Source organism: Cyprinodon tularosa, unplaced genomic scaffold, assembly GCF_016077235.1.
Source record: "Cyprinodon tularosa strain WSP-4 unplaced genomic scaffold, ASM1607723v1 ctg213, whole genome shotgun sequence".
NCBI classification, from domain to species: Eukaryota; Metazoa; Chordata; class Actinopteri; order Cyprinodontiformes; family Cyprinodontidae; genus Cyprinodon; species Cyprinodon tularosa.
The window spans coordinates 317,501-339,886 of NW_024038792.1; the positions used below are offsets into that span (position 1 = coordinate 317,501).

Below are 22,386 nucleotides of genomic sequence, written 5' to 3' on the forward strand. Positions count from 1 at the left end.
AGCAGCTGTCCATAGCATTCCACTGTTCCTACTCTCAGTCGTTCTCCTGTATACATCCTTGAATGGGAGGAGTAATGATGGTATAAACACTGTGGTCTTCAAAAAATACCACAAAATGTCAGTGTAGTATCATCAACACATTAATACACAACAGATAGACCAAAAAGATTCCTCAAAAACATCTGAAGCAGTAGATGTGAATGAAAGATAGAAATAGTGGGAGGTGCAACTCAATACCGATAAGCTGTTTTCCATAGTGAGTCATAAAGTAGCAAAAAGCTTTTAAAACAAATCTTCAGGAATGTGACACTGATGGGTGTCTGTGAGGAAAGATAAGAAGCAGGAATTAGGGAGTAGATGTCTCTCTTCTCCTGGGATTAAACACCCCCCCCCCCCCCCCCCCTACACACATTGTGTCACACTAACCTTGTTGGACTTTCCAATGACTTCCATTCAGATTACATTCATATTTATGACCTTACCCAGACTCATACCATAACCATTTCCAACACTTACCTCACCCTAAAACCAGCCCAAGCATACAGTGATTCACACATTAGCCCTAAAAATAACCCCCATTCTAAGAAGAGAACTTCTCATAATGGGAACCAGTCATTGGTCCCCACAAGTACCTATAAGTCTCCCAAATGACTCATATTTCTGGAAAATTGTAAGCTTGTAAGAAAACCATAGCCATGTGCGCCCACACATACACACACAGTTGTCTCTCTATGCTTGTGGGGCCGTTCCTTTAATTTCCATTAATTTCTAACTGATTTCTACAGCCTAACTCTGACCCTTTTCTTCCATATAACTATTACAGATTCCTACCGAACCCTAAGCCCAACCTAAACTTAATTCACACCTTATTCCTCAACGTGACCCCTGACCCTAAAACAGCCCTTCTCCTAAAGGGATCTGGGCATTGAGCCCCAAAAGGAGCAGCTAGTCGTCACAAAATGATTTTTTTTCCAGAAAATTGACCCATATTTGATCAAATACAAGAACAACCAAACACAAAGATTTAAAGTTTTACCACTACTGATTATCCAGCTCCCTGACTGAGTTAGAGCCTGATATAGAAAAGGCACACTTCAGTATAATACTGTGGATAACCAAAGAATATAAAGATACTGTCCCTTTTCACTGCCTGCTTCAACTTCTTCATGATTGATGCTCATTTCAGACCTTTTCATTTTGTACCTCTTATGTTTTTGTCTGTTAATACAAACCATTTTTTTATGCTCCAAACTGACTCAATGTCATTTCACTTACACAAGAAGGTGATCACAATAATTTTCTTTAATGTGCTTGAAAACTACTGAAATGTAATCAACTTCACTAATTAATGTTGACCTGCATAAGTTTCCTGAAGGGGGTTTTTGTTGAATCAGAGCCCATAATCTCTCAGATATTGATGGAGCTGATTGTAATACACGGCTGAGAGGAAAAGTGGAGTGTAAAATTTTGTTAAATGAAATTTGTGAAAGAGAAAGATTCAGCTTGAAGTGGTGCGGACAAGTCAATACTGGGGAAAAACCTAAGATTTCATTTCTGTCACCAGCATTCGGTTGGCACTTTCTAGATTAGAACACACCAAATCTTCAATAAACACACCTTTAGCTTTTGTGTGTAGAAAAAATACTAAGCAATATTGCATCCATTATTTTGGGGCAGTGGTTAAACTGCTCAGTGTCTGAAAACTGCTCACTTAATTCATCTGAAAATCCTTAAGAATGTCCAAACACAGATTATACTAATCTGTATTAAAATTGTCATGTTTGGTTTTAGGTTCCTAACCCACATGCAGAAACACTCGGAAACAGGAGAAAAAGTTCAAAGGTTTATTGAACAACACAGTTGAATAAAGAACAGATCCAAGGGATTATCAGATCCAGGACTGGTCACGACTGGGTTCACTGCAGAGGGGGACAGAGTGGTTGGCTGAAGTCCAGGTAATTTGCAGGATGAGTGAGTGCAGGTCTGTACCTGATCTGGAGTTTGAGCTGAGCAGAGAGGGGGAACCAGGAGGGTCCAGAGGCTGTCGGCAGGCTGAGGGCTTGGTGGAGGCAGAGCTTGGTTTGAGAGTTGGCGGGTTCTGATTTGAGTTTCTCTTTCAGGTTCTTCAGAGAGCGGGCAGGCAGGTCTTTTGACAGGTTTGATTCTCCAGGGTTCTTCAGAGATCTGACAGACAGATTTCCAACAGAGAAACTCTTCAAGGTTTCAGGCAGGTTAACCTGGGAAGCAGAGAGGACAAAACAGATTAGGTTCAGGTTTTCTGGGAGTCAGAGATTCAAACAGGCAGGTTGGCTCAGGCTTGCTAACCATAACTGGCCAACACTCTGGCGCTGGAGTGAAGCTCTCCACCTCCTTAAGTAGGGACCTCTTGATGAGCAGATGGAAAACAGGTGTTGCAGGTGAGCGCCAGCCCTCAGGAAGGGATCCTTGGCGCCCTCTGGTGGGCAAGCCTCTGGATCCCAACAAAAATTGGGACCAGTGCTGTTTTTGACAGTCATCTTAGATTTAGTCTTAGTCTTAAGGATGAAAATTATTATAATTTGTAGTAGCGTTTTAGTCATTTCTATAAATAATAGTTTTAGTCAGCTTTATTTAAAAAGGCTTTAGTCTGGTTTTAGTCAGCTTTATGTTGCACTTCATAAAGTTGAATAATAACCAGATTATTTACCAGACTCACAACTCTATCCTAGATACTACAATTGCTGGAAATACAATGATGCTTTACAGTTAATCTTTCCTGTTGGGCAGAAAACTTTGATTTATTGAATTCAAATAAACTTCTTTATGAATGAATACACTACTTTATAAAAAATGGTGTCACAGAAGCTGTGAAAATAGCAGATCTAGTTCAACACATCATATTGGTTAATATAGCAGACAGAGAAGCTAACTAAGTGTACAATAAAAGAATGGTTTTAGACATACAAGTTTTCCATCTCAGAGCAAACACTTCCTGTTCTACTATGAATTATGCATTACACACAGATCAATAAAATCTTCATTGCTCCAAAAAGCAAAGAACAAAAACATTCTTCTTTTTACTTTGGCAATTTTGGCTTTATTTCTTCAGTTTACCCCTCGGTTACCGCTGAGTAGATTTAAATTCACAGGGTTTTGATAATGCCATGGCAACCCGGACCTAAATTAAATGAATATGCTAACTAAAATGTTGACATATTTAAAGGAAACAGAGAAAATGTTTAATGGCAATAAAATAAAACATTATCAATACATTTAAATAGATAGAAACGAGAACTATGAGAAAGAAGATTCAAAGATATTATTCACTTGGCTTTTTACCCAAAAATAATAAGTAGGGAATGAAATACTTTCTTTGAATCCCTAAAATTTCTTTTAGTAGAAATTAACAAATCTTTTGTACAACCTCTTGTGAGCTGGAAGAGATAAAATCATGACAATTAGACAAAGGTAATTTTTATGCTTGGCAGAGGATGATCAGCCACATATAGTTTATTAACCCTTTATAGGGCACTCAGTGAAATACTTTGAAAATCAACATTTCAAGTTAATAGTGTAATTGGAATCCAGGAATCCTTATTACCTTTCTAACATTCAAAAAATATGGATATTTTGGTGGCAAAAAATAAATGCCGCTGCTGCCCTGATTTATCTGTGGTCATGCAGAATATGCACCGCTGCACGCCAGGTGGGCAGCATGAGCAAACAGGACGCACGTTATTTACTGCTTAGCTTGTCTAACTAGGGAGCCCCTCTGATGACATGGTCAAAAAAAACGTTTAATTGTGGCCACGAAGTAGTATTTCGCGGCCACGCAATAAGTATAACGTGCGCACGAAATACTACTTCGTGGCCACGCAATAAGTTTAACGTGCGCACGAAATACTTATTAATAATATCAATAAATCCGCCCCTGTTTTCAGGCTTATGTTAACTGTAATGACTTATCTTGGACAGGCTGCTATGTAAACGGGCCTTTAGTCCTTCGTTTAGCTATGCTGCGGTTGTTTACACTACGCCGTTTCCACCTAAAATAGCGTCTTAGCAACAAATGTCACGTGACTGGCGGAGACCGACTGGGTAAGCAAATCGAGCGCGCCTTAGACCTTAGAGAAGGCGCGCTCGATTTGCTTACCCAGTTGTCCAGGAATGATATTAATATTATTAATAAGTATTTCGTGCGCACGTTAAACTTATTGCGTGGCCACGAAGTAGTATTTCGCACGAAATACTACTTTGTGGCCACAAACAATTTTTTTGACCATGTCATCAGAGGGGCTCCGTATCTAACAGATTACAGCATAATGCTGCATTTTAAACATCTGACCGACCACCCACTCATTTGTATTAAGTCCCGTCTCATTGACGAAAACTTGAACCCATGACTCGTCATGTTTTCGGCATCAGAGATCCATGTTTAGCTCGTCAGTTTTCATTATCGTTATGAAAAAAAAAGGAGCATCAACAAAATAATTTCATCATCGTTAATGAAAACAGCACCGATTGTAACTAAAAGTATTCTTGTTTGATGCACAGAATAAAATGAAAATAAAATGCAAATAAATGAGAAATATTCCTTGGAGCACCATCAGGGTTTTTAAGTGAATAATTGTGTCTGCAGGCTGATTATTTGCCTCATATTTAGGGACACTGAATTTATTTAAAGGATTTAAAATATTTCATTAAAAAGCCTAACATACGTAAAGAAAAAAAAAACATTTTTTGGTTTGGAAGGGAAATTATGTAGAGCTCACCAGGGGATCCACAAAATGAAACTATCCTAGAATATGAGATTATAGACCAGTCTAATCAAGTTTACAGCCTCAAAGCCATTTGCACTGGATTTTTACACAATTAGGGAAGAAATCAAACAAAGTCTAAAAAAACGTTTTTTTTCGGGGGATTAAAATATGAAAAATCTGCTGATAAGAAACCTGGGTTAGATGGAAGAGGGAAGCCAGGATGGAGGGAGGAAGAGACGGTGGGATGTGAAGGACTGAGAGTAGAGATATACATTTGGATAGTAGATGGCAACGTCCAGAGCAAAAATAAAAAACAATCTAAAAAAAAGCCACAAGAAATGCAAAGATCATGTGGACCAAAAGGACAAAGTGAATACTAAAATACAGGGAGATAGAAAAGGGAAAAAACAAAAACAAATGTAAGCCTCTGTGGATTAAGTCTCTCATTTCTCTTTTAGGAAGAATGGCAAAAGAGGATTTCCATCTCCTATCCTTTCAGCTTCCCTTTTATATCCCTCTCTTTCTGTCTCATATTTTAATATCCCTGGCCCCTATTCATCATGCTCGAACATACTCTGAGCTGACTAAAGCGTCAGCACACACGGCTCCCGTTTTTTTCTCTACTGCTTACCAATTTTACATGATCTCTTTATTTTTCCTCCACCGTCAGGCATTATCGGCTTTCTTCTACAGTCATATGTTTGCCATGAACTTGGAAGCAGCATCAATTCTTTGTTCTCCATCAGTGGCAGCTGATGAACTGTTGCACAGGGCCAGTAACACACTACAGCATTCATCATTGGTGCACTCGCTTTAACGAGCATTGATAATGAGACAAATGGGTTTCCCACTTACTGGGTAATAGCATGGGCAGTGCTCCTCTGTATTGAGTAAATTTATAGTTTCCACAGTATATACGCTGCAAACAGAGTGTGATGTGTACCATGGTGGTCTCTAAGGAAAAATCTTATCATAGAACCTGACTTGAAAATATTTTTTAATTAAGTTTAAACATTTTAAAACTTTGAGAACAGCTGTATCAACAACAATGGAAAATTTACAATGCCTGCCAAAGTATTTTTTTTTACCTGAACAGTTTGTTTTATGACATTAAAGCAATTCCTATAGACAGAGATGGGAAGTAACGAAGTACAAATACTTCGTTACTGTACTCAAGTAGATTTTTCTGATATTTTTACTTTACTTTACTACTTATTTTTATGGCGACTTTTTACTTCTACTCCTTACATTTTTACACAAATATCTGTACTTTCTACTCCTTACATTTTTAAAAATTGGCTCGTTACTTTAGTTTTGAATCATTTCAATGGAGTTACCGTAATTATTTTTCACGTCATCAATACCAAATTCAATCTAATTGGATGGGAATCTACGTTGCATTTGACGCACCACTACAAGATGAATCGACAGACTCGGCGGTATTCATTGGCGGCAAATCATTGCAGCTTGGTGGCGGTGGCGTTAGCATAGTAGCATGGACGACGAGATGATTGAAAATGAACACAACGGAGATCTAGTCCTATTGGCAGACATCCATTTAAAATGTAGGCAACGGCATGAAAAACGTGGTTTCTACTTTTACTTTTATACTTTACGTAAATTTACAAGCCTGTACTTTGTTACTTTTACTGGAGTAAAGAAGTTTAATCAGTACTTCCACTTTTACCAGAGTATTTTTTAACACAAGTATCTGTACTTTTACTCAAGTATGGAAAGTCAGTACTTTTGACATCTCTGCAAAGCTGGCTCAGGTTTTGCCCCTTGGACCTGGCCCGTCGACCTTTGCAGCATGTCTTCCCTCCTCTGTCTCAATCCCATTTTTTTTTTGCCTACTTTCAAAAATAATAAAGAAAAATGCACTTAAATAAAAAAAGAACACTAATTTATAGGGGAATGGCAGCAGGGAAATAGGAAAAGTGAGATGAAAGAACTTCCATTTCGAGGAAACAGCAAACATTTCGATGAAGTTGCTCTGCTCAGTCAGAAGCAAAATTGAACTGTTTGGCCTCCATGCAAGTTATGTTTGGCACAGAACTCTAATTATCTTGACCAACCATCTTTCTACAGTGGTTCCTGGTGCAGCGCCACTGCAGGTGAGGAGGTATATAAATGGGTCAAAAGGGTTGTTTCAGTTTGACAAGTGACTTCTGAAAGCAAACTTCACCACATGAAAATAGTAACAAGGTAATTTTGTGAAAACAAGGGCTCGATGGACATCCGATATTCTGCTCGATATTCGATACTGGCCAAAGTATAAAGAACAAAGAACAAAAACATGCAGTAGATATATATGCACTGTCCACCTATAGTTCAACTCAAATTATTATAATAAGCAAAAACGATTTAAGATGCAGAAACAATAGAGATGTAGAATTAAAATAAGCAACTTTAATCTGAGCAGTGTCACCATAAGACTTTAAATAAGATTAGATATTGCCTCAAAGCTGTGGTATTTTTTCTACTTACTGCTGCTGCAGATATTACATCCAACACCCATTCCATCCTTCATGAAGTGGCTCCACACTTGAGTGTTTCCTTCTGCCTGGGAGATGAAAATATAAACATTTATTGTATTTTGCTAATTAGATTTCAATTCTACAGAAGAGCATTAATAATTGAAAAAAACACAAGTTGCTGCATACAGCTTAAAGTGAAAACACACAGGCTAATTGGAGGAGTTTTGTATCTGATTCATTTTTCAGACTCGTTCAGCAAAATGCCTTAGATATATAAATCTGTTACTTTTATAAACAACTGATTAATGAGTGACACTAAATGACACTAAAATCAGTCCAATGAATCGAATTGGGCTCTAGTGAAAACAACCTTACAGTTGTTACAGAACTTACAGTTCCAACGGGAGAAACAAAAGTTTGTGATTCACTTGAGAAAGTGTAAAAAACAACAAAAATAAAGGAGCATGAATACATCTTTAACCCTCTTAGTTTAACCACTGAGTTAAAAATGTGATCACTTCCATCAAAATGTTGTCTGTGTGTGAACCAAATTACTTTGAAATAGTCACATTCCTCCTGTCTCCTCAACACAACGCGTAGCCTTTCCCTCCGTGCTGCTAGTTTCCTTTAAATCTTCCTGCTTTTCAAGCAGCATTCCCTACATCTCAGTTCACTGTCACAATAAAAAGAAATCTCTAACACCCACCCACTGCTTTCGATATAGGATAGGAAATAATGTTTCACAGCTGCAGTTTGTTAAAGAATCGTTAGCTGCTGCATCAGTTTCTCACTCTCCCCACAGATCACCACCACCTATCCTTCCCACAGCTCCATGTTGTATCATTCTCATGCTGTTTTCACACCGGGCACATTCTGGGCATCAAAGCATCTGATTTACATGCAAAGTCTCTGGGGGGCAGTGTTGAGAGGTCGAGCGGAGTGTCCGAGCATTGGGAGAGGCGCCTCCCAGTGTTGACGCTGGAGTTCAGAAAATACTTTTAAGCATCAATCAATCAGAAAAGCTGATGCATGTTTTGGTTGGAGACAGACACTACCTACAACCTTTTATCGCTACTGCAGAGCTTCTGCATATGCAAACATACATAAATTTAATAAATAAATATTAAAGGCGTTGATCTACAAAGGTTAAAAAAAGGTCAGAAGAATAGATTGTTATGTAGAAGGAAAAGAGCGCGAGTGCTGATCATTATTACTGCACTAGAACTATGGCTAAACAGTTTATAAATACCAAAATAAACTAGAAATGTTCAAACCTGCTGACAAAAAATATTAAAATATTATAATAATTCTAGTGCTTGAAGTTTTTAGCACCTTAAAAACTATTTTAACCCTTTAAAGCTCGATCCAAGAATAAAACAAAACAGAAAATTACTTTTTTTTGGGTTTGAATTCCTTATTTGGCCTTTTAACAAAATATGTTAAAAGAAAAAAGCAGAAATACATTAGATATTAATAATTTATTACTATGCGATAAGTCAAGATTATTTTTTGTGTAGTCTTCTACTGGCTTTTATCAGGTATATCTGATTGTGTACAATAGGATTTTGAGCAAAGTTTTTACCATTAAATTATGCAAAAGGTGTCAGACGCAAAACATTTCAATTCAATTTCAATTCAATTCAATTCAGTTTATTTATATAGCGCCAAATTCACAACACATGTCATCTCAAGGCACTTTACAGTTCAACCAGATCAAATTGATACAAAGTTTTCTATCTAAGGAAAACCAGTTGATTGCATTGACTCATTGACTCAAATACAATCCCCCACACTAAGCATGCTTGTAGCGACAGTGGAGAGGAAAAACTCCCTTTTAACAGGAAGAAACCTCCAGCAGAACCAGGCTCAGTGTGAGCGGCCATCTGCCGAGGCCGACTGGGGTTCAAGGAGACAGAAGCAGAGATACAAAAAGCAGCTGTAAAAGGCGGCCCCGTCCAGGAAACACACAGCCAGGCAGACGAGCTCCAAGGCAGCTCCCATGCCAGAGGACGAAGAAAGCACATCCACTCAGTCACGGTCAGAGAAACAGGACCACACTGGAAAACAGGCCGATCTCCAACATCTATAAACAAGGGTGTTGATAGAAGCAGCACAGCTGATGTTTCTTTCCAGGATGACGTCACAGCCAAACATTTCAGAAACCGTATGTATCAAATACGATACATTTGGCATTATAGGGTTAATTCACTTCCAGCGCTACAAGCGGCAGCAGACACCCCCCACAAGCGAAGGTCTGGCGCTTCGAACAAGAACTGCATATTTTTGTGGGATGATCATTCTGATAAACTGACTGCACAGAGGATGTTTGGAGGTGGACTTTCTCACTTAAAAAGTTGTTAAAACTATTTTTCCAACTCATAAAGTAAATAAAGCCAAGCTGTTCTCTAGCTTGAGGCTACAGAACAGAGCAGCCAAACAACCAAAGCAACAAAGGGGTAAAGCAACCTGACCACAGTTTGATTCGGTGTCTGCTTTTGAGCATTTTTGACACCTATAAAACCTTTTGTTCTGTTTTGTTAGAGCAAATAAAAAGGAAATAAACCTATCTGCAGGGTTAGTTCCAAGTTAAAGTCCAGCTTCATATTTAGTTTCTCCCTTGGTATTTTTTTCCCCCTTGTTATTATGTGGTCACTTCTGTTTTGAGGTTTTTTTTCTCCCTAGTCATCCAGTTCTTCTCCACAAACCCTCAAACATATAAGAATCCAAAGTATTCAGTTTTTCCCTCTGCCTCAAATTAGTTCCAGACGCCACCACTTCCTGCACTTCCCCCAAGTCCAAAACCACAGGTACACAAATACATTTTTGGATTTTGCTTTTTTTCATAGCATAAATGTTACCCCCTATTCTATTCATACTAAATGTTCCTGCGGTTTCACTATTCCAAAGATAATGGGCTTTTTTTTTTGCTTTCTCAGATGACCTGCTGTTATACTCATGTGTGCTTTTATCTTTCCATCTGCCGTAGAAGATTAAAGGCTGGCCTATTAGTGACAGGTCTGTGATGTCTTTAGTCACATGTAGATTTGTTAGAAATGCAAAAAAGCCTTGAACTCAAAGCTAATTCTGACATTTTGGATTGAAAAACCTTTCTGGATGGGAAGCAAAACATCTTTAAACTTGGAAACAAAGCCGAGTGGATTGTTTTTTAACTTTTTTTAAATGCAAAAAAAATAAAAATGTAAAGGTGCTCTACAACTAAGAATGATTATTATGGATTTTTTTGTTCTGGGGTACAATATCAGTGTCAACTTTAGTCATTTAGCATGTTTAATACAGCTGCCTTTGTTAAAAGAGCTACACACACATGTTGTGTCACAATATCCTTGTGGGGACCTTCCATTGACTTCCATTCATTTCCCACTCATTTATATGGCCTAACCATGACCCTTGCCCTAACCCTAACCATTACCGACACATACCTATCCCTAAACCTAACCTAAACTCAATTCACACCTTAGTCCTAAACCTAACCCCCACCCCAAGAAGAGAAACTTTCCTAATGGGGACCAGTTGTTGGTCCCCACAAGTACCTATGAGTCCCCAAAATGTAGCATATTCCTAGGAAATTGTCCCCACCAGGTATTAAAGACATGGCCACACACACACACACACTTGTCTCCCTATCTCTGCAGGACATTGACTTTCATTAATTTCTACAGCCTAACCATGACCCTATCCCTTATGGGTTCATACTTAACCCTAACCCCAAATTGAACTCATTTCACACCTTAGTGACCCTGACCCAAAAACAGCAATTCCCCGTGTGGGGTTCAGGCATCAGGCCCCTCAAGGAGCAGTCTAACCTCCTCCGAAGACCAAATTTGTATGCCGCTTACAGAGTGCAGAGATGCCAATACAGGAGTTGGAGCCCTAAGTAAACGAGCTTCAGCGTTCTGAACTATCTGTAGGACAGGAATAAAGCCCACAATGAATAGCAGTAATCCAAAGGCAGGCTTTAGAACAACATGACTGACAACTCACCAATCGTAGTGTTCTTGAGTATATAAAGCATATAAATAAACATGAATGAGCCCATGTTGGAATGGTTTCATTAGCAGTGATGGATTCTGCTGGACTGCTTTCAAGAATAAAGACAGAGGAAGCTTAAGACAGATCCAGTGCCATGAATATAATGGTCCCTAAAAGACTTGTTCTGTTTTTGGAACAGTTGAGGTACTTTAGGAGTGGCCAGGCTACCAAAATGACCAGGCTGTTGTCTAATATCTTAGAGCAATATCTAAAGAATAACAGGCCCTACTGGTTGACTGAGATAAAAAGGTAAGAAGCCCATAAAGAGAATGATCAGTTGAGTTTTTTTTTATCACTTTTTATCAGCTTTCTCATGGTTTTAATATCCATTCTGATCATATTTGAAAGCTGATTGTTTTGTTCAGTTTAAATGATTCCATAGGGGTTTTTATTGGCAAATAATAAATGTTGGTGTAAGGATCCTCCACCCCCTCATTTCAGCACAAAATGAGCCAGTTTCATATTTTTATTTTTGAGGATGAAAATTTGATGTGATTTAATTTGAAAAAGTGGTTACAGGCACATGTTAAATGTTGCAATCAGCTGTCTGTTTTTACCAAATTCTGCAGAAGTCACAGTTTGCATTCACCAAATCATAGGAAAAATAAGGAAAAATGCAGCATTGTTGATAAATTAGCATAAAAAGCAACCTCTGTGTCATTTAAAAGAAACTGTGATTGTGCATCATTTCTGAAAAATTACATGCTATCTCCATTCAAATTTGTTATTTTATTATTTTATATTATTATTTTTTTATTTATAATTATTTTCTTTAAGACAACACACAAAAAAAAGAGCAAAACAAGAAAAAAAAAAGCTGTACAACTACACACAAAGGCCTCATTTGTGTTAAATATTGTTCTGGCTGATTAATTCAGCCTTTGCAAATGACAGCGTGGTTAATTAGGCGCTAGCAACCACAATGCTACAGTCATAAATGTTTGTGTCCTGTCAGCCTTTAATTTATCATCTTCATTATCAGCTTCTTTCATTCAGCAATGCACAGTTACTGTAACATACAACTTAGTTTTTCATCGCAATAGCAATAAAATAGTGTTTGTTTTATATTTTTATTAACCTCTGATTCCTGGCATATAGTTAAAACATGCTGTTATAACTTTTAGACATTTTTTCTCTGTATAGGTCTCCTTTTCAAAGTGAATATGTGTGAAATTATACATTTAAAAAAATATAGCCTTTGATAGGTTACCTGTTAATTAATGGTTACCAGTACTATGTAAAAATAAGGATGAAGACTGTGATCATTTACTTTGCTGCAACCTGGTTTCCTATGCACAGATTTGGAGACCGCAGAAAGTAAAATCTCCCTTTAACTTTAAACGCATTCCCCAGCATATTCCCTCCAAGCATTTGAGGAAACTGACATTGTATAGAGTTTCTCCACTTTGACTCACGCAGCATATTCCCAACCTCCTCCTTTCAACTAGGAGATCTGAAAAGGCCTGATTTGCCATACTCAATGTTGTCCACAAAGCAGGGCCTGTTGTTTGATTTAATACTTTGGCCTAATCTTGATGGACTTGGAGCAGACAAATGAATAGCAACTAAAGACTCTGGTTGATACTGCCAATTTGAGTACACAATGAATGCTATTTAGCTATTTAACAATATATTAACTGTTGTGCCAGTTCATACTTACAAATAGCTAGCTCAAGTTCATAGTTCAGCTAACAACCTATAGATCAACTAATTCTAGTTCATTTGGTAAATTAAACCACAATCGTACACAATAGAACCTCATATTTCACCATAGGATCATAATATATAGAAAGAAATGGGAAATATTGAATGCAGTCAAGGTATATGTACAGTATGTATGTCTTTATAAGCCTTTATTTAGCAGAATGACACAGAACTTCAGAAAAATACAGGAACATTCTGGTTCTGCTGAAAAGATCTGTATCAAAAAGGATTTATTACATTCCTCATATTTCCCAAGATAGCTCAGATGCTTTAACTTGATGTGTTGCTTTAAATTTCAGTGGCTATGGCTGACATACGGACTTGTTTGTAAGGTCCCAGTGGGCTTTTTAAGTATCTATACTTTACTCCATTGCTTATTTTTGACTTCTACTCATTATATTTTCACAAAAGTATCTGTACTTTCTATTCCTTACATTTTAAAACAAACGTTACGAGTTACTCTTGGCTTCGGTTTAATGTTTCTAAATATTTATTTCCCGTCATGCGCTCCATCCAATGCAGATCATTGGCTCCATCCACATCTAGTGAAAACTAGTGTGATTGGATGAGTCATAGAACGCAAACACTCATTGGTTAGCTAAAGGAAATCATCAGAAGCAAGCAGGTGTTCTTCAAACTGCTAACGTGAATTGTCTATGCCATGCTACAATGTGGGATTCAGAAAAAGATGTTTAAATGTCTGAAAGGTCGGACACAGGCGAGAGCGTATCGGGAGACGGAGACCAACAAGACCTCTCTCATCCTTGGCCCTATCTCAAAGAATTTTTAGAAATAGCTGAAAAATTGAGCTTTCAGTTCATATAGTGGCATCTGGCTGTTTTTTTTAAAGGTTACTTTATACTTTAAGTAGTTTTTGGAGCACATACTTTTTCACTTTTACTTGAGTAAAGAGGTCAAGTTGATACTTCAACTTTTAACAGAGTATTTTTAAACTGCAGTATCTATACTTCTACTTAAGTAACAAATGTGTGAACTTTTGACACCACTGGTAATCGTTGTTGTTCTATATCATCGGAGGAATCTTCGGGATGTTCTGCCAAAACAAAGCAGGCAAAGCTAACTAAACTGGGCTTCCTTTTTGGTGATAAATATGACATGCTTCATAGCGATGAATATGCTGCTGTTTTAAGCATTTGAAAAAGCTGCATTCAAACAGCTGATCGACACTCTTAATTCATGATACAAAGTTCCGGGCTGCAAGTTTTTCTCTAACACAGCGCTCCTGATTTGAACAATGAGTGAAGGGAATCAGTGCAAAATGAACTGCAATGTGCAGTTTCTTACCACACCACAAAGTCAGACCTTTGGTCAAGTCACACATCCAGCCCTTCCTCACTCCCTCAGTTCACTATACAGACAGAGAATAGAACCTGAGGAGTACGTGTTTGATAACACAACTCAGGTCCCTTAACTTAAGTTATTTTTCTATTAAAAATTAATTTATGGTTAATAAAGATTTAATTAGAATTCTGTGTTTGTGTGTAAGTAAATAATTTGCACTTAAAATATGGTTTTAAATCTTTTCAATAATTATCCATATCGATCAATATACATTTTTTTTATCAATATACTTTTTTTTATATCATCCAGCCCTTAATTCAATTCTTGAAAAAACTGATCCGTTCAGTTCACCGTTCACTAAAAATATGAACGTATTCACTGAATGGCGTTCACTACTCTGACTATAGCTACTCTGAACATCCCCTAAGGTTGAGTATTAACCAGATATTCTTATAATCACTAAGCTAAGTTCAGTTAAAGAGGAAAGGAAGGAGCGGAGCATAAAACTAATTCTAGTTCATCTCCATGACTGAACTGGATTTTATTCACACTGCACCGTTTCTAAAACTATACTTATAAAAATCTTAAATTCTCACTTCATTTAAACAGTAGACTTACATTTAAAAGAAAAGAAATAGATTTTTTTTTTATCCATTTTTACATTCTCATGTAAATGACTTCATGATTAGAATTAACGGTAACACTTTACCATCATAACCTTTAAAATTAAAAAGTGTGAAAATCATTTATAATCTGTATTTAAAACATTTATAAAAAAAGTAAATAAATATACCCTTACCCTAAACTCAGTGGGATTAAGACTCTAAGGCTACGTTCACACTGCAGCCTGAAGTGACCCAATTCCGATTTTTTTGCCCATATCTGACCTGTATCTGATCTTTTTATGACAGTCTGAACGACACAGATCGGATTGGATATGTGGTCCTGAATCCGATACGTATCTGATCTTTTCAAATGCGACCTGTGTCTGTACGGCCAGGTCGCATTCATCCGACCTACACGTCATTGATACTTGACAAATGTTACTAAACGTTACTAATCTGCGTCCTACTAAGCGGAGGCGGGAAAAACTAACAACCATTGCGGAAGATAACACAGAGAGCAGTCAATGGAGAGAAAGTGAGGTTGCTGACTTAATTCATATTTGGAAAGATAGCTCGATTCAGACCAAACTCGAAGGGTCTTACCGGAACCGGGTTCGTAATGTGCCTGCTCCTGTTGGAGAAGAACTTAAAGAACGCAATATACGCTGCAGTATTACGAGTCATGTTTACTTCCGCAAACACTGAGGACGCTTGCTACATGTGACGTCATCGCGTCCTCGAGTGCGCATGCGGGACACTTCGGTTGAACGCTTTCAGTTCACACAGTAGATCACATACAAGTCGCATATACTTGGAAGTGTGAACGGACACGCAAAAAAATCCGATTTCACAAAAAAAATCGGAATTGAGCATTAAGGCCTGCAGTGTGAACGTAGCCTAACTTGCCTTTATTTTTAACTGAACATGCCCTGTCATTTTGGACTTTAATAGCTTAATAAATTATTTGTTTAACTTTTATAAATGGTTTAGATGCAGTTTATGAATGAGCATTAATTAACCATTTGTTAATCGTTAGTAAATGGTCTCTTTACTATCTTTAAATGATGGTTATAATAGTTATTGTAAAGTGTAACTGAATTATTATAGGAAAGTTGACCAGAGTCATGTTTGCTATTTAAAATGAAATCCACAGAACTTCACTGTATGCATGCAGTCCTGTTGTGATGTAGGAACAGACCTGTGTTAAAAACAATAAAAAAAGGTAAACCACAGGTCTTGCTGGTAGTAAATACTACTTAAATTTTATGAACAGTTTAATAGAATTCACACCAAAACATTCCAGCACGCACACAGATGCAGATCCTTTGAACTGGCTCTGTGTGTGTTAGAATCACTAACCTCTCATTAATACCTATTTTCATGAATGCTGAGAAAGCTTTGCGGTTAGCTCATTGTAATTGCTTCCCCACACATGTTCATGCACAAACACACTCCACACACACCTATAAAAAATAACCACTTCTATTAGTCCTTCTAATTGAAAGGCAATTAGGCCTCAGGTTTCATGGTGTGAGCTAAACGGTGGGTGTCTGTTTTCAGCAGCGTTGTGTTTTGAAGCTTTTAACAGACCACAAAGAACCGGCCTTTGAAACTAGATACCCTAAATCGAAGTTTAATGTACTGACTCTTTGTACCTCTCAGACCTCTGCGCCCTTGATATTCCTCACTGCATATTCCCTCGTTCAGCCACTAAAATCAGCACAGAACACATGTAAAATTTCTTCAACTTCCTTTGGTATCTATGTTCATCTTGCTGCATAATTGGGTTAATGCAGATTCATATGTAAATACACCCAATAAAAAAGACTTTAAATGTCCAATATTTTTATTTTCAAAAGTAAAGGTCCCTACATTTGAAAATAAAAATAATACAGTGATTTTGCGGTTTGTGCAGGAAAATTCTTCTAAGTTCAGACAGACAGCAGGAATCAACAATCTCCTTATGCATTCTGTGGATGAGCTGTGATGGCTTTCCATGAACCAACATAGTGCTGATTAGTTTTAAATGTTTTTAGGTGTAGAACTTTTATATTATTTAATTTTATTGATTATAACATTTTATATCTTCTGATTGAACCTCTAGATGTATTTAAAATTCCAAAAACAAAGGAATTTACCAATTTCGTGGACATTTTAAAACATAAAAAGTAACTTTATGGTTACTTTCACTACTAAAGAGTTACTTTCACTCATTTGGAGAAAAAACTAATTACTATAACTAGTAACTTTTCTTTAGATAACTACATCAGATCACACCTTTTATGGTAACATCAGGGGCTATTTCATAATTAGTTTCAATTGGCTCAGTATTGACTGAATGATATGGTTGTAAAGGCCAGATTAGGACAGTTGTTAAATGTCATTAGTTAGTACAGTTGGTCAAAATTTAACCTATTCTTTCTACAAATTATTTTTGAAACAGCAATTATTGTCTCATGTTACTGCTACTGCAAAAATAGTGCAATGCATTGCATTTTTTGGCCTCCCTCCACTCAACGTGTTCTTTAAAAACAATCAAGACGATCATTACCAGTTTAAAAGTGTCTTTCTTCATTCCTAGATAATTAGCTGCTTGAACAAAATGTATTTACAATTTGTATTTTTTGTTTTCATGGATACATTTTTCCATAAAACCAAATATAAGTTAAAGAATTTCTACTGAATGTAGAATTATCTAATGCTCTTGGAGTTAGGAGCAGAAAGTTGGCGTCTGAAGCAGATCCCAACCTTAGAGACTGATAATTAGCAAGTCTGTTCTCTCTATATGCTTACATTCCACCTGAACTGAGAGGTCATGGGCTAACAGATACTGGGTTTTGCTGCACTTTGTCAAGATGTTTAGCAAGGTGTTCTGCAAGGATATAATGTAGCATAAATGGTGCCACTAAAATTAATAACAACAAGCTTTAAATTAGGACAGTAAAATGCATTTATTTTATGTATTTCCAGTCTTAGCCTCATTCTATATGTGGGGTTTCAGTAAAAGTTGCACTTTCAGCTAATCGTTTGCAACACAAGCTAGCAGTTTTTGCTTCAAAGCTCATGATATTGATGACTCGTTGGCTGCAGGGCTGCAGATGTCTTAACATTACAGAATGGTGTGCAACTGAAGCAATGCAAGTGGCATTCATGTAAACTCTGCAGAGTGCATACAGTGATAGTTCAGTAAATGCCTCCCGACTGTCTTCTCTCTTTAGGTGCATTTGAAACTAAACCAGCAACTCAGTGACCTGCGGTCACATGAACTGTCTGCTCTTCAACAAATCAACTAATTACATCAAACCGTTCAGAAAACTGTTTTACCTCAAATGTTTTAACAGAAATAATATAATTAATTGTATAACATGCAGGTTTTAAATAACTAAAGATGTGCTTACAATATTTTCTTCTGAAATATTGATATTTTGTAATGTACAAAGTATCTTCATTCTGTTCTCCTTTAGGTCCTTCAAGGAAAGACGAAGCAACGCAAAGGGGAAGTGACAAGTTGGAGGAAGACTGTCAGCAGAGTTTAGAGTGGTGATGAGTATTTGCAGAAGCAAACTCCCTCCCAGCATATGAGCAACAAATCTCTTTATTAACATCTTGCCTCAGAGTGAGCAGAGCTCCACTGAGAGGAGGCACAAAGTTGGAGAGTGAAGTGCACAGCTCCTGTTGTTGGCCAAGATGGCAGCCCTGATAGAAAAGCAGCAGGGCTTGGGGCTGCTGAGGGTCCTCCTGGTGTTGCTGGGGATTTCAGTGCTTTGCAGCGTTGCATTAGGAACCAGGAAAGGGCATGCTTCTCTTGACCACAGGAGCCACAGACACAGACATCCAGGTAAAACAACCAGAAATACAAATGCGTTCTTAGTTTCTAACATCACTTCTTTTTTACCTTTTATTTTCAGATATATTTTCATTATAATATTTTACATAAATGTTCATATATATACAAAACAAACATATTATATATATATATATATGAAATAAAATCAGCAGGAATTTGCTACTCTGCTGGAAAACAATGTGGAAATCTGGCATTGTTTATGAATAATTAGATGATTATAATTCAGCATTATCGAACCACTAATGAGGAAATATAGGAAAGCTATTTTAACTTAGCAAATTCAAAACACATGTTGCAACCTACGTATTACTGAATGAATAAAAAAATGGATGAAAGACACTAATTGAAAAACAATTACTAAGAGTCTGAAAGGTGACATAATTCTAATCCTTTATCGCAGTGAAACTTTGGAAAAATGGAATCAACTTAAATCCAGACCAGGTAGAAATCTGATAAATGGTGCGTGGAGCTCACTGATCTTCAGATGTTAACTTCCTTTCTGAGTGGAAAAAAAATTAAAAATTATTTGCCAAGAGTGACTGAAATACTGCTTTTCATTGGGCATCCCGCTAAGTGGTCTGAGGTGCACAAATATATCAAAAATGATATTAATACATAAATTCTGTGACATTCGCAACAACGGCTAAAAATATTACAGTGTGATAATGTTGTGAATTTGTATAATGATGCCATCAATCACAATCAACTCATTTTTTTCACACTACTCTTTAACAACTATCACAAAATCACCACCATCTTTCTTGGCTTTCTGTTCTTGGCCACAAAAATCTATCTACATCTAGTTAGTCTTTTATTTGAATTTTAAAAGCATTGATATTAAAAGCAACTGTGGTTCAATAAAATATGCAGGTCTATTAAATTTGTTTCTGTTCTCCATTGTCCTGTAATTCCAAACAGGAAGCCTGTTCACAGCAATTACATTAAACTGTTTGAAAAACCTCAACTTATAAAATCGGCCAAACATTTGCAAATTGTTTGCAAATCTAAGATTAAATCTCCTTCTAATTCAGAGAGTTGGACATCCGCTTTTTATATTGTTTTATTGAAATAACACCTTTGTTTTTTAAAGGAATTGTTATGCATTCAGGAGTCCACCCATATTCATCACCTCAAATGATAAAATATGTCTTCTAAATTCTAAAAGTTGCCAAGTCGGTGTATTGAAAGGTTTTATGTATAACTGTAATGATGACTTACATTTGTTTCCGTATTTGTACCAAATATCATAGAGTCATTCTTGATATAACCAGTCATCTTAGCTTCAGTCAAATTTTATCTCTAAATAAATGATTTAACAACAGAAATAAAACAACAACACAGCAAGTTTCTCTGAAAACAAGATAGATTTAGTTTGTCTCTTTGAATGATTATTCATTCTTACATCGTAATGTCTTAAATGTGTTTAATATCTTTAGTTCTGAAATATTCTTTGTGTGGCATGTATTGTTTTAACTGAATGTTATATTGTTTATTTGATTATTGTGATGTTTTAGGTCACTTATCCCTGCATAGACTTAGACAGAGGACAGGAAAGGAAGGCCAGGTACTACACCGGTCCAAACGAGGTTGGGTGTGGAATCAGTTCTTTGTTATTGAGGAATACACCGGTCCTGACCCAGTGCTGGTGGGGAGGGTAAGTTTGAATAATAGCACCCCTGTGACATAAAGTACGCTAAATATATAAAAGAGCAGACACCCATTTGATTAACCTGCAGAGGTAGAATCTGGATCAATAGATTTGCAAACTGTATGATAATACAAGTACTTCCGAGGCTGAGGATAGTGCTTTTATAGTTGCAGCTCTCATGTTGTGCAACAGGTTACAGCTGAATGTAAGGCAGCCACCTTCTCGTTCTTCTTATTTTTAAAGTCTCATCTTTTTTCTGTGGCCTTCAGCTCAGCTGAAGTTGTTTGTTTCTTTACCTTCATTAATCAGCTCTTTACTTTGCTTTTATGTCTGTTTTAGTTTATTTTATCAATGTATACAGCACTCAGGAAACAGTCTTTCTTTTTAAAAGTGATTTACAAATAGATTCGATTTAAATTTTGATTTGAAAGAAAAGTTGTTTTTTTTATAAAAACCTGGCAAGTATTTGCATTCAGTCCTTATGAGTCAATACTTTCTAGAACCAACTAAGACTCAAGACTTTAGGTTATGTCTCTACAACAAAATCAGTCTACAACTAAATGATTCTGTTTTATCTTCCTGTATTTTAATCATGTAAAGCACTTTGCATTGTCTTTGTGCTGAATTGTGCTATACAAATAAATTTGCCTTGCCTTGCCTTACAACTTTTGTCGGTCTAGATATTAGCTAACCTGCTCATTATTCATTGCAAAATAGCTTCAATATAGCCTGATTAGGTGGAGTTAATCTATAAACTATTTCCAAGGTTTATAAAAAGTCTGAATTGGATTTAGGTCTGGACCTTGACTTTTCTGTCACTGGCTATATACAGGTCATCTTCCAGTGTTGTCTCATCCTTTGTATATCCTTTCCTCTATTAACAGCCTCGCTAGCCATACTGTTGTACATTAGGGAATTTTCTAATGCTTACAGTGAGTCACTACCATTCATTGTACAGTATAGCAAAGGTGAATACTAACTTATTATGGGAGTGAGAATAATATGAAAGAAAACAAGGGGCTACATTGACCTTCATTAATAAGAAAGACTGGTGGTTTTCCTTGACAATAACAAGACAACAAAAGTGCCGGAAATGTGACTAATTTAGTTAGTAATAAGGCTGTAAGCATGCAAGAAGCAACTAAATTATTGTTAAACTATCCTATTTATAACATAGGGCGAAGGTGGCGTCGGGTGCAGGAGTTTGCCCTGCAATAGGAGGGTTGTCAGTTCAAGCCCTGGCTCGAGCTTTTAGTGTCATTGTGTCCTTGGGCAAGACACTTCATCTGTATTTCCTACTGATGGTGGTCAGAAGATCCGGTGGCGCCAGTGTAAAGCAGCCTTGTTTCTGTCAGTGGCCCCCAGGGCAGCTGTGGCTACAATGTAGTTTGCCACCATCAGTTAGTGTGTGCGTGAATGACTGAATGTAGTGCTATGTAAGTACAGGCCATCTACCATTTTTTTTTCCTAAGTGATATTTAATTTCTTCTGTTCATCACTGACATTTTCTTGTCTATTACAGACTGTTCTTGGCCTCTTTGTCTCATCCTGTCTGGCCTTTGGTTTTTAGAGTTTGGATATCAAAGCTACAATTGACATCTACTGTAGCTGTCAGGCTGCCTGCCTATTCCTTTCAATGTTTTGGGTCATTCCCAATCTTTGCCTCTTGTCTCTTCAGCTCCACTCAGATGTTGATAAAGGCGATGGTACTATCAAATACATCCTGTCTGGGGAAGGCGCTGGAACAATATTCGTCATTGATGACAAGACGGGGAACATACATGCCACAAAAACGCTGGACCGAGAGGAGCAGGCCCAGTATACCCTAACAGCGCAAGCTGTTGCCCGAGACACCAATGAGCCATTGGAACCTCCATCAGAATTCATAGTGAAAGTTCAGGATATCAACGACAATCCACCTGAGTTCCTCCATGGTCCATACTACGCCAGGGTGCCTGAGATGTCCAATGTTGGTGAGTGATGCATTAGGGGACATGAGAACTGAAAAATGCTT

The 22,386-nt window shown here is 37.2% G+C and overlaps 1 protein-coding gene across 1 annotated transcript in view; it reads left to right on the top strand.

Annotated features, from left to right (window-relative positions):
* The window catches only part of cdh11 (cadherin 11, type 2, OB-cadherin (osteoblast)), a 142,029-nt gene that overhangs the window by 69,442 nt on the left and 50,201 nt on the right, over nucleotides 1-22,386 (top strand). Inside the window, exons 3-5 of the mRNA XM_038285643.1 lie at nucleotides 18,342-18,715; nucleotides 20,239-20,378; nucleotides 22,051-22,345. Coding sequence (XP_038141571.1) covers nucleotides 18,565-18,715; nucleotides 20,239-20,378; nucleotides 22,051-22,345 — 586 coding nt within the window. The 5' untranslated portion in view covers nucleotides 18,342-18,564. The remainder of the gene's footprint in view (nucleotides 1-18,341; nucleotides 18,716-20,238; nucleotides 20,379-22,050; nucleotides 22,346-22,386) is intronic.